General features: G+C 51.8%; 1 protein-coding gene across 2 annotated transcripts in view; it reads left to right on the top strand.

Moving 5' to 3' along the window:
- Window positions 1-2,300: 2,300 nt before the first annotated feature.
- ZC3H3 (zinc finger CCCH-type containing 3) overlaps window positions 2,301-20,942 on the top strand; it is a 131,085-nt gene continuing 112,443 nt past the window's right edge. Inside the window, exons 1-3 of one of the 2 annotated variants that reach the window (XM_082280632.1) lie at window positions 2,301-2,397; window positions 4,725-6,036; window positions 7,892-8,085. In XM_082280632.1, the coding sequence (XP_082136758.1) occupies window positions 2,352-2,397; window positions 4,725-6,036; window positions 7,892-8,085 (1,552 nt within the window). In that variant the 5' untranslated portion in view covers window positions 2,301-2,351. Of the gene's footprint in view, window positions 2,398-2,722; window positions 2,758-4,724; window positions 6,037-7,891; window positions 8,086-20,942 lie in introns of those variants that run through there. The other variant, XM_082280633.1, reaches the window with a different exon arrangement.

The following is a 20,942-nucleotide window of genomic DNA, read 5'->3' as shown; positions in this document are numbered from 1 at the left end:
CTTACAAATGTTGGTGTAAATTGGCAAAACAGCTTTGAGTTCGCCTTTTCCCCGAGGTTGGATTTTGTGGGAGTGGTGGATCCACGGCGTCCCTGGGTTAAAAATGAGCATTTCCTCCACGAGTGCTGAATTCATTTCAATTCAGAGCAGCTCGTTCCGAGCTCATTTATGCAAAGCACTCGACTCCCTGTGCCAGCACAAGGGAGGGAAGGAGCAGCTGGGAGTGGAGGAGGATTTTTTTTGGCACAAGTGCCAATTCCTGTCAGTTTAAAGCCATTATGGAACCCTGGGTGGGATTTGGGATCGATTGAAGCTGATCTGAGGCCGCCCAAAGGGAGGAGATCTGTCAGTTCTGCCTGCCTGGTTCCCAGCCTGCTCCCATGTGTGCAAGACTTGGAGAAAAAGAGAGGATTTGGGGTGTTTTTTTAGCACTTTTAGGCAATCAGGAGAGGATAATAAGGGTCAGACTCCCTAAATTCTTTGTATTTTGCTCCCAGAATGGTTTATCCCAACAAGCTGGTTCTTCTATATTCCACTTTAAAATGCCACAAAACACCATTAATAATTTACCAAATCTCCCTTTCCAAGCAGGGAAATTGTGGGCTCATCCCAGAGATGTGATTTGACCAGAGCTGGGACAGGCAGAGCTCCCCAGCTGCATCGGGAAGTGAGAGATCCCAAGGGACAGCGTCTGGTTTAAGGATTTGAGGCTGATAATGGGTTGCTTTTCCAAAGGTTCCATCCTGGTGTTGTATTGCTCCAGCTCCTTGGCTCGTTTTTTTGTTCCCTGAATAATTTTAGGCTGGAGTTTTATCTCCTTTGCAGACTTGAGGCTCTGCTACTCTTTGTTTATGGGGTTTATTCCCTCAGGGAAGAGCGAAAAGATTTGGAAAACAAACTCCTTCAGGATTTTCATCAGTACCATCAGTGAATTTGCAGCTTTGGGACTGGTTTTCCTGCAAAACCTTTCAAAAATGACAGCTGAAGTGTGGGAAATAAGGAATCATGAGGCTGATGGGTGGAATTGAAGTCTTCTTGCTAGAGATTGTCCTATGGATCACCCTCATGCCTGGCTGTGGGAAAATACTGGTGATGGGAGAGGGCAGAGGGGACAGGGGATGGGGACAGCTGGACCAGATCCACCTTGGTACAGGAAATTCCAGAATCCTGGAATGGTTTGGGTTGGAAGAAACCTTGAAGATCATCCAATTCCAATCCCCTGCCATGGGCAGGGACACTTTCCCCTGTCCCAGGTTGCTCCAAGCCTCATCCAACCTGGCCTTGGACACTTCCAGGGATGGGGCAGCCACAGATCCTCTGGGAATTCCATTCCAGCCCCTTTCCACCCTCCCAGGGAAGAATTCCTTCCCAATATCCCATCCATCCCTGCCCTCTGGCAGTGGGAAGCCATTCCCTGTGTCCTGTCCCTCCATCCCTTGTCCCAAGTCCCTCTCCAGCTCTCCTGGAGCCCCTTTAGGCCCTGGAAGGGGCTCTGAGGTCTCCCTGGATCCTTTCCTTCTCCAGGCTGGACATTCCCAGCTCTCCCAGCCTGGCTCCAAGGTTTCCAGTTTCCAAGTAGATAAACTGTGCTTCACACATCTCAGTAATTGCAGCCTGAATGAGCCTCGGGAGCTGCAGATGTGGAGAAAAGAGAGAAGAAGAAACTTGGGATAAAACATCACCCAAACCCCAACACAACAGAACATGGAACCAATGGACCAGGGAGAGGTGGAGAAACAACCAAGGCCAGGAGAAGGAAAAACCAGCTCCCCCTTTTCTGTGCAGAACCGGAAATAATTCCAATATTTTGGCTCAGTTTGTGGATCAGGGTCTTGCACGCTGCATGGAAGAAGTGTTTTTTGGGACAACAATCATGGGAGAAATGCTGCAGCCATCTGATCGTTGGGAAGATGGGGACAGCTGGGCCAGGCTGGGATGGGGACAGGAGATGGCTGGATGAGGTTGTGGAAGGAACAGAGGTTGGGGACAAGGGCTGGGGACAGAAGAGCCAGGGTGGCCCAGGCTGAGGACAGGGGCTAGGAACAGCTTGTCCAGACTGAGATGGGAACAGGGTCTGGTGGCAGTTGGACCAGGCTGAGATGGGAACAGGGGGCAGCCGAGCTATCCCAGGCTGGGGACAGAGGCCGGGGACACCCGGGCCGGGCTGGGTTAGGCCCAATCTCAGGCCCAGCCCCAGGCTCAGTTTAGGCCGCGCTGTCCCGTCCCCGTTGCCCGGCAACGGTCGCGGGCGTCACGTGACCGCTCAGGCGCGCTCACGTGGTCCGTTGGCGGCGGGCGGCGCCGGTTGATGACGTCACGGGGGCGCGGGGCCGTGCGGCAGCGCTGCGGGGATGGAGGAACGGGAGCGGCTGTGCCGGGAGATCCGAGTGCTCCAGGGTACGGGGATCGGGGGGATCCGGGAATATTGGGAACGGGAGCGGCTGTGCCGGGAGATCCGAGTGCTCCAGGGTGCGGGGATCGGGGGGATCCGGGAATATTGGGAACGGGAGCGGCTGTGCCGGGAGATCCGAGTGCTCCAGGGTGCGGGGATCGGGGGGATCCGGGAATATTGGGAACGGGAGCGGCTGTGCCGGGAGATCCGAGTGCTCCAGGGTGCGGGGATCGGGGGGATCCGGGAATATTGGGAACGGGAGCGGCTGTGCCGGGAGATCCGAGTGCTCCAGGGTGCGGGGATCAGGGGGATCCGGGAATATTGGGAACGGGAGCGGCTGTGCCGGGAGATCCGAGTGCTCCAGGGTGCGGGGATCGGGAGGATCCGGGAATATTGGGAACGGGAGCGGCTGTGCCGGGAGATCCGAGTGCTCCGGGCTGCGGGGATCGGGAGGATCCGGGAATGGGGTGAACACCGGGGGACCTGGGATGCTGGAATATCCAGGTCCTATGAGGGGAACGGGGGAAACGGGAAATCAGGAGGGGAATGGGGTGCGGGAACGGGAGCGGCTGTGCCGGGAAATTCCAGTGCTCCGGGGTGGGGGGGGATCGGTGGGATCCGGGATTGGGAGAGGCCGGGACACGGAGGGGAGCGGGGAAAAAAGGGAGGGGTGGGGGGCGAGGAAAAGAAGCCGGGGTCGGGAAACAGGGAGCGGCTGCTACGAGGGGATCCGGGAGGGACGTGAGAGGACCTGGAAGAGGGATAAGGGGAAATCTTGGCATCCTGGGGGGCGGCGCGGTGTTTTAAGGGAATTTTGGGAATCTAGGGTGGGACAGGGACGGGTTGTGGCAGGATTTGGGGATCCCTTGGTGGGGGAGGGACGAGCTGTGGAAGGGATTTTGGATTTTAGGGGGAAGTGTGAGTGGGATGGGGATGGGATTTTCTGGGAAGGGGAAGGGCCCAAGGGGAGGTGGGGGTGGAGAGGGAGGGAATCCAGGAATGGTGGGGGAAAGCGGGAAGGGAAGATGGAGACCCCAGGAGTGCTGGGAAAAGGGAGAAGGGACCCAGGAATGCTGGGAAAAGGAGGGAAAGGGGAGAAGAGAGGACTCAGGAGTTCTGGGAGAAGAGGGGAGTGATCCAGGGAGTGCTGGGAAAAGATGGAAAGGGAAAAGAGCCAGGAAAGCCGATTGGGCCATGGAGCACTGGGGGATTTTGGCATCCCCATGCCAGGGAATTCCCACACTGCTGCTCCTGGCGGGATCTGGGACTCTCCTGGCTTTGGGAAGGGGGTGTTCCCTGTCCCACAGCCCCAGGCTGGGAGCACAGAGGTGGGATGTGTATCCATGTGCCCTTCCCAAGCTCTGGAAAGCACCAGGATTTCTCTTTAGCACCAACTCCTTCTATTTTTGTCCCTCAGAGTAATTTTTCCTCGTTAGTGAGGCCACAAGCTCCGCTCAGGACTTGGGATTTGCCTCTCCGGGAGCTCCTCCGTGGGGGAATGATGGGAGCCAGGAAAACAATCCTTGCTTTTCCATGAGGAATGTGCTGACTCGGCTCTCCCGGCAGCGCCGTGACCCCGGGGAAGGAAAAACTCCTCTGCCTGAAATACCAGGCTCCAAATTCCTTCAGGAATCACTCATGGGAAAGGTTTTCTGAAACAGTGAGGCTGGGCAAGGGCAGAAATTCCCGAGTTAACGGGAATGTTGGTGGATCAAAGCACCAGGGAGAGGTGGTGGCTTCCGGAGGGACGTGACAGCAAAGCCTCGGAGCGTCCTTGTTGCTGCTTTGAAGGGAAGCAAGGAAGGGAATTTGGGAAGGGTCTGGAGCAGCAGGAGCAGCTGAAGGAGCTGGGGGGGAGAAAAGGAGGCTCAGGGGGGACCTTCTGGCTCCCTAAAATTCCCTGACAGGAGGGTGGAGCCAGGTGGGATCAGGATCTGCTGCCAGGACAAGGGGGAATGGCTTCCCACTGCCAGAGGGCAGGGATAGATGGGATATTGGGACGGAATTCTTCCCTGGGAGAGCGGTGAGGGGCTGGAATGGAATTCCCAGAGAAGCTGTGGCTGCCCCATCCCTGGAAGTGTCCAAGGCCAGGTTGGGTGGGGCTTGGAGCCACCTGTGGAATCCAGGGATATATGGGGATTGGAACAAGATGGTCTTGAAGGTCCCTTCTGACCCGAACCATTCCTGGATTCGGTGATTCCATGACTTGTCTTTCCACCCTGGCTTATCCAAAACCTGAGCGACGATGTAATTCCAGCGTGAGGAAAAGCAGCGCCGCGTCACTCTCACATTCCCGTGGGATCAGGGAATTAACGCTCTGCCTTTTCCATAGGTCTCATAAACAGCCACAGGAACATGCACGGGAATGTTCCACATCCGGCGCCGTCGGCTCCTCCCAGGTGGAACAACCCCCACCAGCCCGGCTATACCAGGAGAGGAGCCTTTTCCACCAGGTACCCCCAGCAGGCTCCCAGGAATTTCCACCCACGCCAGACTCATTCCTGGAGGAAAAAATACTCCCTGGACAACCGGCTGCCGGGATCGGGATATGATGTTGGAAGCACTTCCAGCACTTCCCGAGGTTTTGGGAGCCTTGGGGACAGCCAAACTCCCGAGCCACTGGAATCGTCCCCGGAAAGACACGTGGACTTCACCACGGATGGGAACATCGTCGTGGATATCCAGGTGCCACAAAGGGCTGGCCAGGAAAATGTGGGTCCTTACAGCGAGTTTTCCAGGCGGGAAGCGGCGGTGGCTCCTTCGGTGGATGGGAATATCCAGAAATCTCTTCTCCAGAAGGAAGAGAGAAGACCTTCCCTATCCATTTCCTTCAGTTCCACGTCAAGGACAGTGTGCCTGCCTGGAAGTGGAGCTGGGAGCTCCTTTTCCACCTCTGGAAGCACCAGTGAAAGTGCCGTGGCGCTGAAGTCGGAGCCACAAAAACCTTTGGAATTGCCAGGTCAGGAGCCAGCCCAGCACTCGGCACGGATCAAGGCAGAACCCCCCTCTCCAGGGCAGCCGAGTGGTGAGGAAGTCCAGGATGCTTCCTTACATCCCAAACCCTTTGGGAATGCCGAGGTGCTCTCTGGACCTGCTCAGGTTGGGGTGGCTCTGGTGAAAAGCAGATTTCCCGTCATTCCCAAAGCTCCTGGTCTCCAAAAAGCTGCCTCAGCATCCATCTCTGGCAAATCGCAGAAATTCAGGAAAAATAACTACACCTGGGTGGCAAACCCTGGGAAAAACTCTCGGATCGTGAAGAGGTGGGTGAGCCCTCGAGCCGAAAATTCCAAGAAGGGCATCCCAGGAACGGACAAAGGTGCTAAAATCTCCCCCAAAGCGGATTTGGGAGCAAAGATAAAAAAATTGGGGTTGCAGTCCAAGCTGGGGGTTTCTCCCAGTAAATATAAGTGGAAAGCCTCCAGCTTGCAGACTTTGCCTTCCACTTCCAAGTCAGCATTCCAGTGGAGATCCGAGGACCAGAAGAAGCCTCCAGCCCCAAATATCCCTCGAGCCACCTCCATCCCGCCGGCTCCGAGCACGGCGTCCGTTGTTCCCGGTGGGATGAAATCCTTTGGAGAGGCTGCGCTGTCCAGTTACAAAGTGAAGAGCCGGACGAAAATCATCAAGAGGAAAGGGAATGTGGGGTAAGTTGTTGGTTGGATTTTGTGTCTGTGGATTTCGTGTTGAAGTTGTGGCTTCTTGTGGGAGAAATTCCAGTGAGGGTCGTTGGGTGCTGGAGGATTTATGGAATCATGGAACGGTTTGGGTTGGAAGATCTTAAAGATCAGGGAATTCCAGTCCCTCTGTCATGGGCAGGGACACCTTCCCCTATCCCAGGTTGCTCCAAGCCTCATCCAACCTGGCCTTGGACACTTCCAGGGATGGAGCAGCCACAGCTTCTCAGGGAATTCCATTCCAGCCCCTCACCACCCTCCCAGGGAAGAATTCCTTCCCAATATCCCATCTAACCCTGCCCTCTGGCAGTGGGAAGCCATTCCCTGTGTCCTGTCCCTCCATCCCTTGTCCCCAGTCCCTCTCCAGCTCTCCTGGAGCCCCTTTAGGCACTGGAAGGGGCTCTGAGGTCTCTCTGGATCCTTCCCTTCTTCCGGCTGGACATTCCCAGCTCTCCCAGCCTGGCTCCAGAGCAGAGGAGCTCCAGCCCTTGGAGCATCTCCGTGGCCTCCTCTGGACCTGCTCCAGCAGCTCCATATTTTCCTGATGCTGGGTGATCCAGAGTTGGATCCTGGGAATCCCTGTGCTCACTGACACTTCCTCACTCACTAAAGGGAGCTGGATTTTTTTTTTCCTGGATTTATTTTCAAATTCCCATAACTGTTTTGTGGGACTGGGAAATAGAGGAGGAATGTTTTGGATCCCTGTATCGTGTCTGGTCTATCCTTGGGAAGCCCTGTGCAGATCCTGGGATGCAGCAGCGATGGGATATGAGCTCTGCTGGTATTTTTCTCCTTTCCATCCCTTTGGAAAACTGTTCCAAGTGATGAAGTGAACAGCATTGATTTGGAAATCTGGTTCCTTCATTCCTGCTTGAGTTTCCCACATCCTCTCAGTGCTTCCCAACAGGTTTCCATCCTTTCCTTGCCCTCCTGCTTTGCCTGGAAAACTGCCAATGAGTGGATTGTGCTGGGAAAATCACTCTGGAGCAGTCTGGAGAAGCTGGGAATGTTTGGGATTTTTTGGCAGTTCAGGGAGACCTTCCACACCTTGCTAAATTCCAGCAGAATCAGGGAAGGGATCATCCCCCTGTGCTGGGCACTGCTGAGGCTCCTCAAATCCTGGGGGCAGGATATTGAGGATCTGGAGCATGTCCAGAGATGGGAATGTAGCTGGGGAAGGGTCTGGAGCACCAGGAGTGGCTGAGAGAGCTGGGAGAGCTCATCCTGGAGAAAAGGAGGCTCAGGGGGGACTTCTGGATCCCTAAAATTCCCTGACAGGAGGGTGGAGCCAGGAGGGATCGGGATCTGCTCCCAGGGAACAGGGACAGGACAAGAGGACACAGCCTCAAGTTGCTCCAGGGGAGCTTTAGTTTGGATATTGGGAAAATTCCTTCTTGGAAAGGGTGGTCAGGCATTGGGAATCCCCATCCCTGGAGGGATTTAAGATCCCTGTGGATGTGGCACTTGGGGACATGGTCAGTGGTGGCCTTGGCAGTGCTGGGGAATGCTTGGACTTGACAATCTCAGAGCTCTTTTCCAACCCAAACAATTCCATGATTCCATGATTGAATCCCTCACATCTGTTGAGCAGAAGGCAGCGAGCGAGTTTGGCTGTCAGAACACCTCATTCTCCATCTGTTCCTTGCCAGGAATTCCTCTCATTTGCCTGTTTCCTTGGAATTTTCTGTTCAGAGCTTCTCCTCCCCCTCAGCCAGAGGAGAATCCTGCTGGGATTTGACTCCTCTTGGAGCTCTGGAGAAGGACACCAAGAATGTTTTGGTCCCTTCCCTGCTCCCTCCTAATTGTGTGATATTCCCATTGCCAGTTCCCCCACGGATAAGAAGAACATATCCCCCACCACAGCTCTGAAGAGCCGCTTCCACCTCCGGAGGAAAAATTCCGTGCGTGGAAAACCTTCGGTGACGCCGAAACGCTCCTCACCCCGGGGCCTGGTGCAGATTTCCAAGCACAGGCTCTGCCGGATGCCGGCGACCAGGACACAGGTGGCCACCAAGGAAGGTAGGAACAGGCATTCCAAGGGCTCAGTGAAGGGATTCCAAGGGTTCTTGGATTTAGGAATGTGTTGCTGAGTCCTCCTGGAGGTGTTGCTGGTCACTGAGGAGAAGTTGCACTCTGTATTCGTGTTGTCCTTTGGCATCTCCACACAAAAGCTGTTTCCTGCTTTTCCTGGGGTTTCCCTGGATTTTCAGGTGTCATGTAGGAAGTTTTTCCGGGAAGGAAGAGGTTGGCCTAGGCAGGAATACACAATCTCTCACCTGTATCCCAGTGCCGTGGCCAGTTTTGCATCTAATTTGCTGAAAACACCGATAATTAGTGGAATACTGAATCCAGCATGGAACAGGGAATTTGCATCCATGTCCTGCTGCCTTGGAGCAGAACTCGGAGCTCAGTGTGGCACCTCTGAGTGTCTGGAATGTTGTTGGGATGTTGGTGGCTCCAAGTGTGGTTCTGCTTTTCCCTGGGGATGTTTTTGTGGATAAAAGGCTTCCCCCACCTGGGATTTAGTTGTTTCAGATGGATACGAGACTCATTTTCCCTGTGGCCCCATGAAATTCCCTGTGGGAATTGCTGGAGCTGGGAGAGGGGTTTGGACTGTGACGGAGCTGGGATTTGTCTCCAGTTATATTTTGGGATTATTTTGTGTTCAAACAGCTCCCTTGAGATGTTGACTTTTCCTGGATGAGAGATTTTGGACAAAGGCCTGAAGTGCCAGGACACAGGGAATGGCTTCCCACTGCTGGAGGGCAGGGATAGATGGGATAAGGGGGAGGAATTCTTGGCTGGGAGGGTGGTGAGGGGCTGGAATGGAATTCCTGCAGCAGCTGTGGCTGCCCCATCCCTGGAAATGTCCAAGGCCAGGTTGGATGGGGCTTGGAACAACCTGGGATAGTGGAAGGTGTCCCTGCCCATGGCAGGGAACTGGAATTCCCTGATCTTTAAGATCTTCCAGCCTAAATCATTCCATGATGCCATGAAAAGATAGAAAGCTTTGGAAACATGGAGCAGTTTGGGATTGCTACAGCATTTTAACCTTGCAGGAGATTGAGGAAGTGCTGCTTCCAAGGATATCAGCTGGTTTGGAATCCCGTTCCCTTGATTGAAGGGAATGTTCCCATACAGAAATCTTGATTTTAACTGGATAGGAATGAATAAAATAAAGCAGGAATGTGGTTGTGGAAAGTTGGCAAATAAAGAAGGTTGGAGAAAGGAAGGAAAAAAGGGAATAGGTCTGGAAGTGACCTTGGGAGAGCAGGTAGTTCATTCCCCCCTCCAAAAGTGGATCCAATTATCCAACCTTTCCCAACAGATGCTTCTCCGTGTGGCACCTTCTCCTTCACAGAGAAATTCAGGGATTCACTCAGTGAATTCTTGGATTTGCTTCCTTTGATTCAAATTGCGTTTCTGGATTTGAATCCTTTTGTACTTCAGGATTTTTCCTGGAGAGCTTCAATCCCAGGTGGAGGATTTGCAGCTTCATGTGTTGGAATATTCTTAAACTCCGTGTTTGGAAAGCTGTGGAATTATTCCAGGGCTGTTCCTCCACATGCTCCAGGACTCCCCAGGTTTAGTAGGAAAAGATTATTGGCTGATGGATGGGGCAGGGATATTCCCAAGTCTGGGAGATCCTGGATGCTCACAGGGTTTGGGGACAACTCCCACATTCCCTGTTCCCTCTAAATGTGTAATTATGGATGAGGTGTCGGTGTCTTCTGGTTCCACAGGGAGCTGGGAGTAAGTGAAGTCTTGTGGATTTGATTCCTGCCTCCCAGGTTATCCAAGAGGTTTTGGGAAGGTTGTTTTGGTTTCTTTTGGGATATGAGTCCCAGCAAAACATTGTGGATATTAATCACCATAAAGTGATGGAATTTTCAGTCTTTTCCACTTCTCCTTGGACAAACAGGAGGGAATTAAATGGGTTTACTGGGATACACTGGGAGCAGAGTGGGGCAGGAATGGAGCAGGGGGATGGATGTTGAGGAGCTGGGATTTCTGGGATCACACCAGACGGAAAGGCAGAGGGGAGGGATGTTCCCAACTTCCTGCATGGCAGCGTGGCTGGAAAAGCTGGATCAGCTCCGTCATCCTCACAGATGTGGGGCCTGTGGTGACACAGCCTGGCTGGTTTCCTGTTTGTCCCGTTCCTCAGGATTTTGGGATACGTGGCACAGCTCTGTGGTCTGTACAAAGACATTGTTCCTGCTTTTGCCAAGTTCTTGTCTCTCTCCCGACTCTTCAATTCCCTTTTGGACCCAAATGGATCTGTTTGGTCTCATCAGTAGGGAAGCTCTTCCAGCCACTGCTGAATCTTGGATTGGGATTGGTGTTTCCCAAAGTATCCAGAGGCGCTTCCCTCTGTGGGAATTGCTTTTATTTAGGGATCAGAGAGCCCATGGAAAGTGGCAGATTGGTAGGAATTCTTTTGGGATTATTTGGGCTGTTCCGTGAGAGATCCACCTGCAGCTCTCATCAATTAATGCCAGAATATTAAAGTGGAATGTTTAGTAACAGCTCAGATATTGGAATGTGTCCTGACTGGAAGTTTTTCCAGTGGGATGCTGGAGCAGGGAAGAAGTGCCAGGGCTGCCTCACTCACCTCTGGGATCTTCAGGGATCAAGCAGTGGTTGCTTCTCTCGTTATCCAGGGAAAAGCTGGAGGACCGGCAAGGATCATCAGGGTCATGGGTGCCACTGTATTGGATAAAACCATGGAATGGTTTGGGTGGGAAGGGACCTTGGAGATCATGGAATTCTCCAGCCCCTGCCATGGGCAGGAACACCTTCCACTATCCCAGGTTGTTCCAAGCCCCATCCAACCCGGACTTGGACACTTCCAGGGATGGGGCAGCCACAGCTCCTCTGGGAATTCCATTCCAGCCCCTCACCCTCCTCACAAGGAGGAACTCCTTCCCAATATCCCATCCATCCCTGCCCTCTGGCAGTGGGAAGCCATTCCCTGTGTCCTGTCCCTCCATCCTTTGTCCCAAATCCCTCTCCAGCTCTCCTGGAGCCCCTTTAGGCACTGGAAAGGGCTCTGAGGTCTCCCTGGATCCTTCTCTTCTCCAGGCTGGACATTCCCAGCTCTCCCATCCAGTCCAAATAGGCTTTATGTCCATGTCCTCTCCCATCATCTTAGGAATCCTTTTTCCAGTTTCTCCAAATAGGAGTTGGGCTTATTCCCAGAAGTTCAGGGATGGCATCTTTTTCTCACCAGTTTTGAGGGAAAACACCAACTTCTAAGTGAGGTTTGATTGATCCACTGATAACAGTGGGATATTCCTGCTTTTCCCATCCTAAAAGTCCCATGCCGGAGGATATGGGAATCCCACGCTTTTCCAACAGCTCTTTCCTGTCTTTATCTGGGATTTCTTGCAGGATGAGGCTTTTTCCCAACTCCTTTTTTAATGACAGACAGGTGAGTTCTGGGAGTTGGGAACTTTTCCTCACCATTCCTTGGCTCATCCTGCTTGGGATATCCGAGTTGTCACTTCTTATCCCCAGGGCATTTTCCTTAGAAAAAACTAGGAATAAGTGCCTCAAAGGGAGATTTATTGATTTTTTTGGTGCCATTTTAATGTCGGAGATGTGGCGAATCGGGTGAGGAGAACGGGAGTGCGGTGTGGGAAAATTGGGATTTCTGCGGGAGAATCGGCAGCTTTTCCAGGAGAACTGGGGATTTTGGGAAGCGCACACAGCCCTGCAGAGGGCACTCGTGCCTCTCCCATCTCCTCAGTCCACCTTTTTCTGGTTATTGATGGCCTAATTTCGTCTTTATGTGAAAGAAAGCAGATCTGGAGTAATTTGCAGCAATAACCTGCTAATGCCGGGCCAGTATCAAAATTCCCATGTTCATTCCCGGTGGCAGATAAAACACTAATATATAATTATCCTTGCAAATTGGATTGTTTTAAATAACCAAAAGGCTACGGCCGGCGAGAAAACCATCCCATTTCCCTGGAGTTCCTATTGCGGGGTAATTGCTGCGTTCAATCAATTTCCTTGGCATTAGAAATTCCATCACAATCAACATTAAGCTTTATTCATTGTGATGGCAAAGAGCCGGATCATTTCTCCTCTTTTCCTTAACTGGCAAAATTAATCAGGGAAAAGATTTTAAACATTTACCCGTGCGAAAGAGGTCAGCTCTGCCACTATATTGCTCAGCAGATAAGGGGGCTAATAAAAAGAAAATTGAATTACTAATGATCGCCAGGAACAGAGTATATAAAACCTGGCAATCGCCCGGTGCAGGAAAAAAAGGGAATCAATTTTCTCCGGACAAGGTGCGCTCGTTTTTTATTTTGGCTCATATTATCAGCAATTTAATTGGAGAGAGCATAAACAGGAGGAAACAGTTAGGGAATAATGAGGCTGGAGGTGTAAAATCCTGCAGGATAGATGCTGGACACAATTTATTTGGCACAACAGATAATCACTTTAATTGAATCCAAAAGTGCAGCGTTCAGCAGCGCCGGCTCCGCGCCTCGCCCGGGGGGATCATGGAATATTACAAAGAGGCTCCTCCGTGTCTTTTCCCCCCTCTGTAATGTCCCCTTCCAGGCAGGAATGCTCCGGGATTGCTTCGGCACGGTCACAGCTGGCTGGCAGGAGGAGATGGAGAAAGCAGGAGGGAGATTCTCCAGGGACTTTTCCTTATTTATGTGTGTTTGTTCCTTAAATAATTTGGCGATTGCGGGGTTGGATGGTTCCGTGTGAGACTGGTCGTGTCCTGCTTGAGGTGAACTTGGAATCATGGAATGGTTTGGGTTGGGAGGGACCTTAAGGATCAACTTATCTTGCTGGGTCCTGAGTTCAAAGCCTGGCTCCCTTTTCCTGCTGTGATCGCCAGGTCTGGGCATTAAAGGAGCTTTTAAGGAGCCTTTGGATGTTTTCCTGGGAAAGGTGGGTGGTTCATCCTTGAATTTAGATCCCAAAATGCTTTGGGTTGGAAGGGTCCTTGAAGATCATCCCATTCCACCCCCCTGCCATGGGCAGGGACACCTTCCACTATTCCAGGTTGCTCCAAGCCTCATCCAAGCTGGCCTTGGACAGTTCCAGGGATGGGGCAGCCACAGCTTCTCTGGGAATTCCATTCCCAGGGAAGAATTCCTTCCCAATAACCCATTTACCTTCCCTCCTTCAGCATAAGTAGATGGGGAATTGTTGCAATTCCCCCTCTGTGGTTGTGCAACTCCATGGCCAGAGGAGGAGTAAACTGGGAGCACGTCCTTGTTGGATCCACTACTCCGACCTGGTTTTGTGTTGTTCCCCTTCGAAATATTCCTTCCCTGCTTTGTCTTTCCCTTTCTCCTGCTCCAAAGTGAGATAAGCCAGTGGTTTGTGTTATCAGCTTCCTGCTCTTCCTGTGTTGCCACCCCACTGTTGAAACTGCCAAACAGGAGGAATCCTGTTTGTATTCCCATCTTCCTAAAGAGAAATTCCACGGGATTCCTGAGACCCGCTTCACTCTGCATCTGCAGAAGCTTCTACGACTCTTTACTGCCAGAATCACTCTCCAAAAATTTCCCTAAATCCTCGTTTCTCGCCTCGCTCCACAGGGGGGAACATAAGGGGGTCGGGATGGGCAAGGAGCGTTTGCTTGGAAAAACGCTGGAGGCAAAAGTGGCAGGAGCTGCTTCGCATTACTCAGGCGAGTAAAGGGGGTGTAAATGGTGAGGAGCAAGTTATGGGAGGCATCCGAATGCTCAGCTGCTGATAATTTTATTGACACCGGGTGTTTGGATCCCTCTGGCAGCTCTGGAAATCTCAGCCCTGGATTTTATACCCTCTCCTGTTTTTTTCTTGATGTTTCCAGTGGGATGATTCCCAGTGGGACAGCAACTCAGGGAATGTTTGGAGGTTTTTTCCCTTGTTTTGTGTTTTATTTTGTATTTATTTTTTTTTCTTTTGACTCGCACGAGGTTTTGCTGCTCTTCGAGGCAACGCCTCCGATCGCGTTACAGCCGAGTTAAGCTCTTGATCCCTTCCCTCAGGGAAGCCCTTGGATCACACACAGAACTCCTTGGAGTTCATCACATCTTTTTCTTTGCTCCATCATTACTCCCGTTTTCCCGAGTTCCTTCCAGCTGATCCAAACCCTTCCCAGGTCGCCGCTCAAGGCGAGCGTCGCTCGTTTGTCCCGCGTAGGTTTGACCTTGCCTGGAAATCATCCCACTGCCAGCTCTCTCTTCCCTCTGCCTTGTCCTTGGGATCCAGGGATGGAGTGTGGCTGGTGAGGTGGCTCCTCACTCCTTCAGGAATTGGGAAAAGTTCACATTCTTGGCTCTTTGCCGGCCCCGGTTACGTCAGCGGTCGTAAGTAACGGTTTTGGGTTTCCGCCTTGACTTGGCATTTCCAGGTGACTCGTCCCGAGCTGCAAGAGGAGCTGCGGGCATGGAGCCAGGATTGGGAATTCTCTTTGCGGAGCCCTCTTTTAAAAATAACAGCCTGCCGGGAGCAGGGGAATGGGCCCTGCTCAAGGAAGTGTTCCCGTGTAGATGTTGGATTTGGGATCAGGGAAAGGGAACATCCAGAGGGAAATGGGGCAGAGATCCTGAAGGTGACAATTCCCGAGTGTCTCTTTCCCTGTGGAATTCAACCTGCACACTCAGTTTGTTGTGGAAGGCACATCCCTGGAGTGTTCCAGGCCAGGTTGGATGGGAGTTGCAGCAGCCTGGTCCAGTGGAATGTGTCCCATGGCAGGGGGATGGAATGAGATGACCTCGAAGGTCCCTTCCCACCCAAACCATTCCAAGTTTTAATCCAAGTCACCTCTCAGTCCCTATTTTAGGTAGTTTTTCCTCAGTATTTTTACCTCAATCCCCATTTTAGAGCATCTCCCTGTACCATGTGCAGCTCCAGCTCCATTGGATTGGGAAATTCCATTGGTAACCAGCAGCTCTTTGGGGAACGATCTATTTATACACTAATAGGAAAAATACTTGGCTTTGGGGATGGATGAGATCCTTCCTTTGGCTCTGACCCCTGATATTTCCAAGTCCGTGGGGGGCTTTGTCTAAGGATCCAAACCTATCAGGGATGGCGCAGTGTGGAACTAAAACAGACAGGGGAAAAAAAACAGAGGGAAAAAAACCCCGGGAAACAGAGCAGCAGGACCTGAACTCCTCCTTTGGCTTCCTTGGGATTGCCTGGCCTTAAATATTTCCAGGGATGGAGCATCCACAAAATTCTCTGGGTAACCAGGTCCTCACCACCCTCACAGGGAAGAAAGAATCCTTTCCCAAATCCCATCTAAGTCTGCTCTCAGTTTAAGCAATTCCCCCTCATCCTGTCACTCCGTGCTCTTGGAAAGAGATCTTGATCTTGGAAATAGAGATTTATTTGTCCATGGAATGCTTTGGCTTGGAAGGGACCTTTAGGAGTCTCCTAATCCAACCAAAAATGAAGCTTTTAGACCAGTTTCGGACCTGCTGTTTGGAATTGGGTGGCATTTCAGTGCTGATCCCTCTTATCCCTCTGCTTGTCTTTCCTTGGCCTCCTAAATAAAAATAAGGAAAATAAAAACAGGTGTTTAAGGCACTTTAAAAAACCCCCCATAACCTGAAAAGTGATGATGAGTCCCTGTTGCCTGTCTTTTTTTCCTTCCTTTTGCTGTTTTCTTCCACTTAATGAACTGTCTGATGGTATTCCCGGCACGGTCACAGTTGGAGTTACCGATGCCGGTGTGGATGATCGGAGTATCCTCCACTGCTCTGTCAGGATTCCCAAAATCCCACCTTGGCAGATGCTCAATTCCCTGTAAAACCTGCATAGGTTTCTCTGTTCTGCTTTCTGCTTCCTGTTCTTTCCCAAATCCCTCTTTACACCCTTCTAATTTTCTTGTGGAAATCTTCCCATTTGATTTTCCCTGTAATGACTCGGAAGCGTCGTAGGGAAAATTCCTCTCTGCGGCTGCTGAGCTGAGTTGAGCCGTTCATTCCAGGACTTTGTGGATCACTCCATGTGCTCTACAAAGTGCTAGGAATGAGTAAAACTCCCTTGGAATACGGAACAGATGCCGGAGTGCACCTGGAATAAGGGATTTGTGGACTCGGCAGCATCTCCCGAGTCCTACAAAACTCTGCTGTTCCAGCAGCTTTGCCGGAGTTTCTGCTTCAGCCTAAGGGATGGGGAGACGCCTTGACTTCACTTGTCAACGGGAATTTTGCTGTCATCCCTCAGGAAATTCGAGTCCAAGGAACGTTTCCTTCTCCCCTGTGCCTCTGGATAATCCCCACGCGTGCCGTTTTCGGGGGGTGTTTCTATTTTGGATTCTTTGGAGTGGTGTCAAGTGGGGATTTTGTGTGGATGTGTGGACGGGATTGGTTCCAAAGCTGATCCCACATGTTATCGGCCCTTAAGCTGCCCTCAGGGGCTCTCCATTGGAAAAGGGCACGGGAATTCTTGGAGCCTTAGCGTGGGCTGTGAACTCCAGCGTTGATTGCAATGGGAAACTCCGTGTTGTTCCTCATGGCATTGGCAAATGTCCCGGGACATCTTGTCCTTGGATGGGACAGGGAGAGCCCGGAGAGGGGTGAGTGCATGGGATGTGCCATCAAACTTTGATTTTTTCCATGGAATCACAGAATGATTTGGGAAGATCTTAAAATATCATCCAGTTCCAATCCCCTGCCATGGGCAGGGACACCTTCCACTGTCCCAGGTTGCTCTGAGACCTGTCCAGCTTGGCCTTGGACACTTCCAGGGATGGGGCAGCCACAGCTCCTCTGGGAATTCCATTCCAGCCCCTCACCCTCCTCACAAGGAGGAACTCCTTCCCAATATCCCATCTATCCCTGCCCTGTGGCGGTGGGAAGCTTTTCCCTGGGTCCTGTCCCTCCATCCCTTGTCCCAAGCCCCTCTCCAGCTGTCCTGGAGCCACTTTAGGCACTGGAAGGGGCTCTGAGGTCTCTCTGGATCCTTCCCTTCTCCAGGCTGGACATTCCCAGCTCTCCCAGCCTGGCTCCAGAGCAGAGGGGCTCCAGCCCTTGGAGCATCTCTGTGGCCTCCTCTGGACTCGCTCCAGCAGCTCCACATCCTTCTGCTGTTGGACCTCAGAGCTGGAGGGAGAATTCCAGATGGGATCTCACCTGAGTGGGGCAGAGGGGCAGAAATTCCCCCTTTCCTGCTGCCCACAATGTGGGATGAGCCCAGGACATGGGGGATTTTTGGGATGTGAGCGCACATGGATGGGGCATGTCCAGTTTTTTGTCCACCAACACCCCCAAGTCCTTCTCCTCGGGACTGCTCTCGATCCATTCTTTATCCAGCTTTGGGGTGGGAAAGACGCTCGAATCCCGGGAACCAGATGGATCAGTGTAAAATGCTCTTTTTGGGATTAAAAAAAGCAGAGAATTCTTTCCTTTAGAAGAAGAGCCCAACCTGCCACCCAAATAATATTTGCAGTGATTGGTGACCTTAATTTAGCAGCGCTGACTTCCAAATGCTTTCCCTGTTATCAGGAATCCAAGGAGTGGAGTTCTCCCTTATCAGGAAGCAAATCAAAAGGGAATTTGATGGGGTGAAACGAGTCCATCAGAGATCCCGCTCTGTTTTTAAAACAAGATTTACTCTGCTCTCTCCACATTAACTGGGGCATTTTACGGTGCTCCCCTTTCCGTGAGCTTCCGTGATCCATCATTTCCCGGCTCGCCTGCTGGAGTGGTTGTTAGATTTTACTACGGCAAACACTGTAAAAGGGCATTAGAGCAGTTAAATCTGGAGTCTTGCTTCCATAAGGAAAAAGAAAATGCTGAATTAGGCACCAGAAAAGGCAACCACAGCGATACTTTAATCTTGCATAAATTATCAGAAGAGTCAGAGGCAAGTGATTTTATGTATTGTTAGAGCTCTGCTAATTAATTATTCTGGAATAATTGATGTTTAGAAGCACCAAAGTTGGGTCCTTTCCTGCCTTAATGGACTTTCAATATGGCAGCTGGATTTTTATTTCTGTCTTCATTTTAACCCTCCCTTCCATGGGGTTAATGAAGTTGCTTTCCTAAATATGAAGAGTCTAAATAATAATTAATCAAGGAAATATCGCTCCACGAATTGTGGGTCTAAGTCAAAGGGTGGTTTTGGAGACATTCCTGACATCCAGAGGAAGTTGAGTCCCCAGCAGGAATATTTGAAGGATGAAATGCCCTAAAGAAATGGATAAATGGAGATAAGCTGAAGAAGGGGAGGAATTAAGTGGGATATTGGGAAGGAATCCTTCCCTGAGAGAGTGGTGAGGAACTGGAATGGAATTTCTGGAGAAGCTATGGCTGTGCCATCCCTGGAAGTGTCTGAGGCCAGGTTGGATTGGTTTTGGAGCAACCTGGGATAGTGGAAGGTGTCCCTGCCCATGGCAGGGTGGAACTGGATGAGCTTTAAGGTCTTTCCAGTCCAAACCATTCCATGATTCCCTTTGATAGGAAGAGACGGCTTTCCTCCAGTTGGTGGAATTGCACAGAGTCTTCTCATCAGTGTCTTCTCCTTCTGGAGAGTTTAGATTCATTGTTTCCAAAGGATTTCAGATCCCAGTAAACCCAGAGCCCGGAATTCCAGCTGGTGTTAACCCTCTCTTTGGCACCAGTGGGGTCGTACTGGTAACCAGTGGCTGCCTTGGGCCATCCCAGTTCAGGAAGGATACAAAGAGATGATCCCAATGGATCTTGGGATTACCTTGGGAATGTGACCTAAGGAAGAGGTTGAGGGCACTGGGCTTAACTCGAGGAGCGGTGGAGTCCCTGCCTTTGGAAGTGTTTGAGATCTGGGAAGAGGGAGCAGAATTGGTGTCCATGGAGGTCATGCTGAGCAGATGGCTGAGCCGGAGACATCCAGAGGTTCCACCTAAATTTCTGTGGATCTAAGGAAGCAACTTAACCTGCTCCAGGGCTGAATTTCTTACTTTAAGCACTAAAATCCCATTGCAGCTTTTTCAGGAAAGAATGAAATTGGTGTTAAGATCCCTGCTCTCCCTTTTCCAGCTGGTGGCCTGCAGCACATCCATCCCCATCTGCTGCTTCCCAAGTGTCCTTCCATGCTGTTGCCAGTCGTTTTTAAGGAATTTTGACCTCTTAAGATGCTGCTGGTGCCTCTCTGGGATGAGAGTTGGATCTGGCTGAACCCTGGAACTTCACAGGCTGGGAGAGCTGGGAGCATCCAGCCTGGAGAAGAGAAGGCTCCAGGGAGAGCTCAGAGCCCCTTTCAGTGCCTCAAGGGGCATCAGGAGTGCCTTCACGAGAGCTGTGCCTCCAGGAGAGCTGGAGAGGGACTTGGGACAAGGGATGGAGGGACAGGACACAGGGAATGGCTTCCCACTGCCAGAGGGCAGGGATAGATGGGATATTGGGAAGGAATTCTTCCCTGGGAGGGTGGTGAGGGGCTGGAATGGAATTCCCTGAGAAGCTGTGGCTGCCCCATCCCTGGAAGTGTCCAAGGCCAGGTTGGAGCAACCTGGAATAGTGGAAGGTGTCCCTGCCCGTGGCAGGGGGTTGGAATGCGGTGATCTTTAAGGTCCTTTCCAACCCAAACCATTCCATGATTCCATGATCATGACCTTGCAGGGATCCTGCCCTTTCCTGCTGCCTGTGGACATTGAGGAATCAGTGGTAAAATCCACGCAGGCACATTGGATTTTGCAGTTTCTTCCCAGAGCTTGGGAGTCATCTGCTTGATTGGATTTTGTAGCACATCCATCCCCTCCCCTGTTTTTTGGGATCAGGGAGGATGGGGCCTGCAAAGGACAGGTGAGGACAGGGCACGAAGTGAACAAACACTTGTTGAGCCGAAGGGGGTTTAGGAAAACCGGGACATACAATGCTGGTAAAGTGATCCCTGCTCCCGAGCAATTCCAGCCCCCCGGAGCAGGGGGATGCCCAGCCCCAGCGACTCTCCCACTGTCACCACTCTTCCTTGTGGGGCTGGGCAGGGCGTGGGTGACAGACATTCCATGGCCTGGCCACAATGTGGGGAAAGCAGCTTTGTGGAAAAGCGTCCTAAACTTGATATCCTTGTTTATCTCTTCCCAGGCCCTGCCTGGCCCCTCGAGATAAACAGGTGCCAGTGCTTGCAATTCCCAACAGCCGGAATAACTCCGAAAGGAGGTTGTGTTTACGTGGGGAGTTATTCCTGCCTCCCTTCAGGGCTGGAGCATCCCTGTGGCAAATGGGCTGGGAGTGGACACAGCCCCAGGTCTTGGACTTGCTCCATGCTGGCCTTGGACACTTCCAGGGATGGGGCAGCCACAGCTTCTCTGGGCAACCTGTGCCAGGGCCCCAGCGCCCACCCAGGGAAGGATTTCTTCCCATTATCCCATCTAACCCCACCCTCTGGCAGTGGGAAGTCATTCCCTGTGTCCTGGCATTCTATCCTTTATCAAAAGTCCCTCTCCAGCTCTCCAGGAGCCCCTTGAGGCACTGGAAGGGCTCCAAGGTCTCCCCAGAGTCTTCCCTTTTCTCCCAGTCTGTCTCCAGCCCCTGGAGCAACTCCATGGCTTCCTTTTGGTTGCTTCCCTCCCTTTCTGGACACATCTAAGACATTCCGACCCCTTGGACTTAACAATAACTTAAACCCCAGGATCTTGTGCCTGAATTATTTTCCTTTATTTCCCTTTTTTCCCTCTCTCCCTGCCCAGTGGGATCCCTCTTCCTTCTCCCTGCTCCGGCCCAGCCCTCACGTGCCTTGGCTTAGCACAGGGAATCCTCAGCTCCTCTCCTGGGTGCTCCCAGCATTGCTGTCATTCCCTGAGGGAACACTGTGCCCCGCTCCAGGGTTGTTTAGTGTCTCGACTTAGAGACATTCCTGAATGGAACCTCCTTAATTCCCACACGAGTGCTGCGGGAACAGCATAAAGCCCAGTAATAAAATGT

This window comes from Coloeus monedula, assembly GCF_965178545.1.
Source record: "Coloeus monedula genome assembly, chromosome: 1".
Classification (NCBI taxonomy): domain Eukaryota; kingdom Metazoa; phylum Chordata; class Aves; order Passeriformes; family Corvidae; genus Coloeus; species Coloeus monedula.
Note: the sequence above shows the minus strand (reverse complement) of the source record. Positions and strands in the feature narration are given on the sequence as shown.